Source organism: Lepidochelys kempii, chromosome 1 (genome assembly GCF_965140265.1).
Source record: "Lepidochelys kempii isolate rLepKem1 chromosome 1, rLepKem1.hap2, whole genome shotgun sequence".
NCBI lineage: Eukaryota > Metazoa > Chordata > Testudines > Cheloniidae > Lepidochelys > Lepidochelys kempii.
The window spans coordinates 196,415,021-196,423,233 of NC_133256.1; the positions used below are offsets into that span (position 1 = coordinate 196,415,021).

At 44.7% G+C, this 8,213-nt stretch overlaps 1 protein-coding gene across 1 annotated transcript in view; it reads right to left on the minus strand.

The window, feature by feature from the left end:
- Positions 1-7,411, minus strand: part of ADGRG7 (adhesion G protein-coupled receptor G7) — a 41,293-nt gene extending 33,882 nt beyond the window's left edge. Inside the window, 1 exon segment of the mRNA XM_073330657.1 lies at positions 7,313-7,411. Within this exon segment, the coding sequence (XP_073186758.1) occupies positions 7,313-7,339 (27 nt within the window). The 5' untranslated portion in view covers positions 7,340-7,411.
- Positions 7,412-8,213: the final 802 nt, after the last annotated feature.

The window sequence follows — 8,213 nt, forward strand, 5'->3', positions numbered from 1 at the left end:
CCCTCCAGTTTGTTCTCTACCACCTGCTACTGAGCCCTGGTCTACACTAGAACTTTAGGTCGAATTTAGCAGCATTAAATCGATGTAAACCTGTACCCGTCCACACGATGAAGCCCTTTATTTCGACTTAAAGGGCTCTTAAAATCGATTTCCTTACTCCACCCCTGACAAGTGGATTAGCGCTTAAATCGGCCTTGCCGGCTCGAATTTGGGGTACTGTGGACACAATTCAACGGTATTGGCCTCCAGGAGCTATCCCAGAGTGCTCCATTGTGACCGCTCTGGACAGCACTCTCAACTCAGATGCACTGGCCAGGTAGACAGGAAAAGAACCGCGAACTTTTGAATCTCATTTCCTGTTTGGCCAGCGTGGCAAGCTGCAGGTGATCGTGCAGAGCTCAGCAGCAGAGGTGACCATGATGGAGTCCCAGAATCACAAAAGAGCTCCAGCATGGACCGAACGGGAGGTACGGGATCTGATCACTGTATGGGGAGAGGAATCCGTGCTATCAGAACTCCGTTCCAGTTTTCGAAATGCCAAAACCTTTGTCAAAATCTCCCAGGGCATGAAGGACAGAGACCATAACAGGGACCCGAAGCAGTGCCGCGTGAAACTGAAGGAGCTGAGGCAAGCCTACCAGAAAACCAGAGAGGCGAACGGCCGCTCCGGGTCAGAGCCCCAAACATGCCGCTTCTATGATGAGCTGCATGCCATTTTAGGGGGTTCAGCCACCACTACCCCAGCCGTGTTGTTTGACTCCTTCAATGGAGATGGAGGCAATATGGAAGCAGGTTTTGGGGACGAAGAAGAAGATGATGATGAGGAGGAGGTTGTAGATAGCTCACAGCAAGCAAACGGAGAAACCGGTTTTCCCGACAGCCAGGAACTGTTTCTCACCCTGGACCTGGAGCCAGTACCCCCCGAACCCACCCAAGGCTGCCTCCTGGACCCAGCAGGCGGAGAAGGGACCTCCGGTGAGTGTACCTTTTAAAATACTATACATGGTTTAAAAGCAAGCATGTGAAAGGATTACTTTGCCCTGGCATTCGCGGCTCTCCTGGATGTACTCCCAAAGCCTTTGCAAAAGGTTTCTGGGGAGGGCAGCCTTATTGCGTCCTTCATGGTAGGACACTTTACCACTCCAGGCCAGTAACACGTACTCGGGAATCATTGTAGAACAAAGCATTGCAGTGTATGTTTGCTGGCGTTCAAACAACATCTGTTCTTTATCTCTCTGTGTTATCCTCAGGAGAATGAGATATAATTCATGGTCACCTGGTTGAAATAGAGTGCTTTTCTTAAGGGGACACTCAGAGGAGCCCATTCCTGCTGGGCTGTTTGCCTGTGGCTAAACAGAAATGTTCCCCGCTGTTAGCCACAGGGAGGGGGGAAGGTTGAGGGGGTAGCCACGCGGTGGGGGGAGGCAAAATGCGACCTTGTAATGAAAGCACATGTGCTTGTATGTAATGTTAACAGCAAGGGTTACCCTGAAAGAGTGTAGCCACTGTTTTATAAGATGTGTCTTTTTAAATACCACTGTCCCTTTTTTTTTTCTCCACCAGCTGCATGTGTTTCAATGATCACAGGATCTTCTCCTTCCCAGAGGCTAGTGAAGCTTAGAAAGAAAAAAAAACGCACTCGAGATGAAATGTTCTCCGAGCTCATGCTGTCCTCCCACACTGACAGAGCACAGACGAATGCGTGGAGGCAAATAATGTCAGAGAGCAGGAAAGCACAAAATGACTGGGAGGAGAGGTGGCGGGCTGAAGACGGTAAGTGGCGGGCTGAAGAGAGTAAGTGGCGAGCTGAAGAGAGGGCTGAAGCTCAAATGTGGCGGCAGCGTGATGAGAGGAGGCAGGATTCAATGCTGAGGCTGCTGGAGGACCAAACCAGTATGCTCCAGTGTATGGTTGAGCTGCAGCAAAGGCAGCTGGAGCACAGACTGCCACTATAGCCCCTGTGTAACCAACCACCCTCCTCCCCAAGTTCCATAGCCTCCACACCCAGATGCCCAAGAATGTGGTGGGGGGGCTACCGGCCAACCAGCCACTCCGCCACAGAGGATTGCCCAAAAAAAGAAGGCTGTCATTCAATAAATTTTAAAGTTGTAAACTTTTAAAGTGCTGTGTGGCATTTTCCTTCCCTCCTCCACCACCCCTCCTGGGCTACCTTGGTAGTCATCCCCCTATTTGTGTGATGAATGAATAAAGAATGCATGAATGTGAAGCAACAATGACTTTATTGCCTCTGCAAGCGGTGATTGAAGGGAGGAGGGGAGGGTGGTTAGCTTACAGGGAAGTAGAGTGAACCAAGGGGCGGGGGGTTTCATCAAGGAGAAACAAACAGAACTTTCACACCGTAGCCTGGCCAGTCATGAAACTGGTTTTCAAAGCTTCTCTGATGCGTACCGTGCCCTCCTGTGCTCTTCTAACCGCCCTGGTGTTTGGCTGCACGTAACCAGCAGCCAGGCGATTTGCCTCAACCTCCCACCCCGCCATAAATTTCTCCCCCTTACTCTCACAGATATTGTGGAGCACACAGCAAGCAGTAATAACAGTGGGAATACTGGTTTTGCTGAGGTCTAAGCAAGTCAGTAAACTGCGCCAGCGTGCCTTTAAACGTCCAAATGCACATTCTACCACCATTCTGCACTTGCTCAGGCTGTAGTTGAACAGCTCCTGACTACTGTCCAGGCTGCCTGTGTACGGCTTCATGAGCCATGGCATTAAGGGGTAGGCTGGGTCCCCAAGGATACATATAGTCATTTCAACATCCCCAACAGTTATTTTCTGGTCTGGGAATAAAGTCCCTTCCTGCAGCTTTTGAAACAGACCAGAGTTCCTGAAGATGCGAGTGTCATGTACCTTTCCCGGCCATCCCACGTTGATGTTGGTGAAACGTCCCTTGTGATCCACCAGAGCTTGCAGCACTATTGAAAAGTACCCCTTGCGGTTTATGTACTCGCCGGCTTGGTGCTCCGGTGCCAAGATAGGGATATGGGTTCCGTCTATGGTCCCACCACAGTTAGGGAATCCCATTGCAGCAAAGCCATCCACTATGACCTGCACATTTCCTAGGGTCACTACCCTTGATATCAGCACATCTTTGATTGCGTGGGCTACTTGCATCACAGCAGCCCCCACAGTAGATTTGCCCACTCCAAATTGATTCCCAACTGACCGGTAGCTGTCTGGCGTTGCAAGCTTCCACAGGGCTATCGCCACTCGCTTCTCAACTGTGAGGGCTGCTCTCATCTTGGTATTCATGCACCTCAGGGCAGGGGAAAGCAAGTCACAAAGTTCTATGAAAGTGCCCTTATGCATGCGAAAGTTTCGCAGTCACTGGGAATCGTCCCAGACCTGCAACACTATGCGGTCCCACCAGTCTGTGCTTGTTTCCCGAGCCCAGAATCGGCGTTCCACAGCATGAACCTGCCCCATTAGCACCATGATGCATGCATTGGCAGGGCCCATGCTTTCAGAGAAATCTGTGTCCATGTCCTGATCACTCACGTGACCGCGCTGACGTCGCCTCCTCGCCCGGTATCGCTTTGCCAGGTTCCGGTGCTGCATATACTGCTGGATAATGCGTGTGGTGTTTAATGTGCTCCTAATTGCCAAAGTGACCTGAGCGGCCTCCATGCTTGCCTTGGTATGGCGTCCGCACAGAAAAAAGGCGCGGAACGATTGTCTGCAGTTGCTCTGACGGAGGGAGGGGCGACTGAGGACACGGCTTACAGGGTTGGCTTCAGGGAGCTAAAATCAACAAAGGGGGTGGCTTTCCATCAAGGAGTATTTCAGGCAGGACTTCATGGAGGGTTCCAATAAGAAATGGTGCACCTAAGTTATTGTTCTTATTGGAACAAGGAGGATAGCCTGGCCTCTGATTGATACATGGCTAGATTTACCTCACTGCACCTTCTCTGTGAGCGACTGCCGTGTGACCTAGAGGAATGAGTCCCCTAGACAGGGGAGGAGGCAAATGAGTACAAAACAAATCTGGTCTATTTCTTGTTTTGATCCACTCCATCTATCTTTTACATCTTTGGCTGGCAGCAGACGGTGCAATACGACTGCTAGCCATCCTCATCTCTTGTCTGCCCGGCAGAAGATGGTGCAATACGACTGCTAGCCATCCTCATCTCTTGCCTGCCCGGCAGAAGATGGTACAGTACGACTGCTAGCAATCCATATCACCTGGCTGCTCACCATAAGACTGTTCAATAGGACTGATTGCAGGACTAAAGAGAATGACCGGGTCAAGTCACTCCAAATTTAGTCCCTGCGCCCATGTCTGCCCAGGCGCTCCCAGCCGACGTGGCCAGGAACACCTCGGACACAACGAGAACGGCTACCAGTCGTACTGCACTGTCTGCTGCCAGAAGGCAATGGGTTGCTGCTACTGTGTAGCAATGCCGTACCGCGTCTGCCAGCACCCAGGAGACATACAGTGACGGTTACCTGAGCGGGCTCCATGCTTGCCGTGGTATGGCATCTGCACAGGTAACTCAGGAAAAAAGGCGCGAAACGATTGTCTGCCCTTGCTTTCACGGAAGGAGGGAGGGAAGGGGGGCCTGACGATATGTACCCAGAACCACCCGCGAAAATGTTTTAGCCCCATCAGACATTGGGATCTCAACCCAGAATTCCAATGGGCAGTGGAGACTGCGGGAATTGTGGGATAGCTATCCACAGTGCAATGCTCCGGAAGTCGACTCTAGCCTCGGTACTGTGAAAGCACTCCGCCGAGTTAATGCACTTAATGCACTTAGAGCATTTTCTGTGGGGACACACACACTCGAATATATAAAACTGATTTCTAAAAAACCGACTTCTATAAATTCGACCTTATTCCGTAGTGTAGACATACCCTGAGCTGCCCAGGAACTGAACACAATATTCTAGATGTGGTTTCTCTGTGTATCTCCTTTCCTGGTTTGCATATATCTGCAGTAGTTTCAAGGGCATAGGGATTTCCACACAGCAAAGATGTAAGAGTCATTATTGGTAGTCCAGTAACAATCTCAGCAAGTTTCATAGCTGCAAGCTGATTAACAAAGACAACACTAATCTTACTCCCTGGACACAAAATTCCACTTGTTCATAGGGTGAAAACTACTATTTCCCACTTAAATGTAACTGTAATTTTTAATATATTTAAGCACAGCAGGATAGCCCACTTACATAGTTCCTTGAAAAGCTCTTCATGTGCACATTAATGGTGAATACAGAAGTATAGTTTTCAACTGCATTTACTAGAAATAAAATTATCAGGGGTTTTCATAGAATCATAAAAGGAACCTGGTAGCCAATGCATAACTGTTTCCTACAATACACTTTCTAGTTTTGGTCCAGTGTAGTTTAAAATCTCAAGTGACAGAGTTTCCACCACTTCCTTTGAGAGACTATTCCATCCTTGATGTTTATGCCAGCCCTTCAAAGACATGTATGCTGCTATGCTTAGTCATCACTTAGCTGAACCACAAACATTTTGGTCCTGATTCTGCAGAGATGTGCAAAGGTGCAACTATGCTGAATTCCATTGCTTATGTGTCTTTTATGTCTTAATCCTTTCTAAAGTCTTAATCCATCCCCTTGACCATTTTTATTGACTTCTCCACAATCCTTCCCATATGTCAGTACAGTATCTTTAGAACAATGTAGAGACCAAAACTGAATGTACTATTCCAGGTGTGGTTGTTAATTACAATCCAAATTGTCTGATGAGAGCTGGATGAAAAAATTGCTGCAAATCATTTGGTCAACAAATGTTGCCTCTATTTCCCTTTTCATATTGTCCAGAAACAAATCATAATTATTCACTAATCAAAACTGTTAATCAAATCTTTTGGAAAAGTTTTTAGTCTCTAGCTTGTTTGCGACAAGTTTGTTGCAAAGATTCAAAATTTAAAATTTCATCTATGATGCTTAATTCTTATTGGACACATAGATCATACATGTTTCTGTACCCTCATTGGACTGGAATAATTCTCACAATCAGATTTCCTGTTTGAATACTCATGTTTGCAAGTTCAATAGTTATTTTACAGGAATATTCTCTAATATACTGGTATACTTACAATAGTTTCCATGAACGTTCCTATCAGTAAATTTGCAAATATTCCCAGAAAATAAACATAAGGGCATGAAGAGCCAAAGTAAAACATTAAATTTTAAATGAACAAATATTCATGGATTTTTTTAAAAAGTAGTCACCCTGAATGGGATTTTCAAAGGTGCTTAATGGAGTTAGCCACCCAACGCCCATTGTCTTTCAGTGAAATTTGGGTGCTCAAAACCCTTACGCACATTTGAAAATCCCACCTCTGTGTCTACCTAACTATAAATTACGATGAGCATCAAATTGTCATATCTGAGTCAATGCTTCTGCTGATCTGAATCAGAACAATTATCAGACTAATTATTTTACAATTTGTCGAGTAATCACTAATACTCCTAAAAAGCAAGTCACATGGTAGAAAGTGTGAAAGTTAGGGGAAGGAGGTGGTGTACATTTTGGTTTGGAAGTGCCAAACTTCATCCGAGCAAATCAGAAAGTTAAAAACAACAACAAGAACAAAACCCTAGTAGGAGACAGGAAAACTGACTTTCTTTCCATATTGGAATGGGTTCTAGAACCTTGCAACTTCATAAATCTGCACAGCTATACTCTAAGAAGGCATAAAAGTTTGCAGGCTCATGGGTTTTAAAATAATTAGCAAAAAAACCCTATACTTTGGAATATCCACTTCAGAGAGAACCTAGGGGACAATGTGTAAACTTAAGTCTCCTCTCTTTTCTCCCAAATTATTTTAGGGTGGAGTTTTCAAGAGTGTTCAGCATTGAACTCTGCTCCCACTCAATTCAAATGGGAAGTCGCAGGCCAAAAGTGAGTGCTTTTGAAAATCCCACCTTTATTTAGTTTCTGTATATGCAGCTGTACTGTAATATGGAATCATATCTGATGTCTTGAAACAGGTTGAAAGCTTCATTATATTTTATATCAGTTTTATTGATGAAGACAAATCTGTTATTTATTCTATTTTCTAATGAACCTATCTTTATAAATCTGTGACATACCATTTTACAGTAATGAAAAGTTTAGTTCTTAAAAAGTGGGCAAATACTCACTGGGCTAGGGAAGAGCAAAGCAGCCAGAATGTACTGGTGATTTTAGCCCACTGTTTCTCGTTTCAACCAACTCTGCATTTGGAATCCATATCCCAAACTATACCATGAAGGTCATTATAGCCCCCCTTCACTGTAGTTGTAGCAATGGCATATTAAACGGCATATTAAACAATAGGATTACCTGATCCATTAGGGTATTCAGGGTCATACTGCAATTCACAAACTTCACATTGCCTAGTTCAGGTTTTCCTTTTATTTTGGAGCACTTCCGGCTTGCTTTTGGAGTACCACCTTTAATTTAAAAAAAAAAAAAAAAAAAAGTCCCTTCACAGTCATATGATGTCAGCATTCTTTGCAGGTCCCCATTAACCCTGAAGATTTTTAAAATTGTTTCCAGTAACTCTCACTCATATAAGTAAAGCTTATTCGGACAAGTAGTGCTATGGATGTCATTGGGTTTATTCATGTAAATAAGGGAAAGATTAGTCACATAAGTAAGGATTGTAGAATCATACCCCTTAAGTAGGTAATTTTTTCCCCCACAATAGGTTTGAAAATTTATCACAGGTTACCAGAAGAAATATAGCGGAGGCTGTAACAATATAAATATTACTGAACAAAAAGATGTCCTACACATCATCAGACATTGTAAGTAGTGTAAACTTACTGTGTTATATAATATTCAACTGGCCCCATTAAAAACCTCTTTCCTACTCCTGTTTTCTACTTACAAAATACCCACAATCCAATCAGAATAAATGGATGATATTTAAATAACTTTTCCTGAAACCTTTTTCTATGTCATATGGTGCAATTAAATTAATTCTCTGCACAGTAGTAGCTGACTTAATTACCACCTAATAACTGTTCAGTGGCTTATGTGATATGAGTTAGTGATCTCAGTCCAGTTCCAAGTGGCCAGGTATCCCACGCACAAAACTCACCATTCAGGACTAGCATTTTTGCTGGCCATCTTGGAGACCAAAGACATAAAGAGTAAATTATATTTATTTGCACTGACATATGGAGACTAAATTACCTCTTCACCTTCATAGGGATCAGCATCAAAACATAGTGGCAAT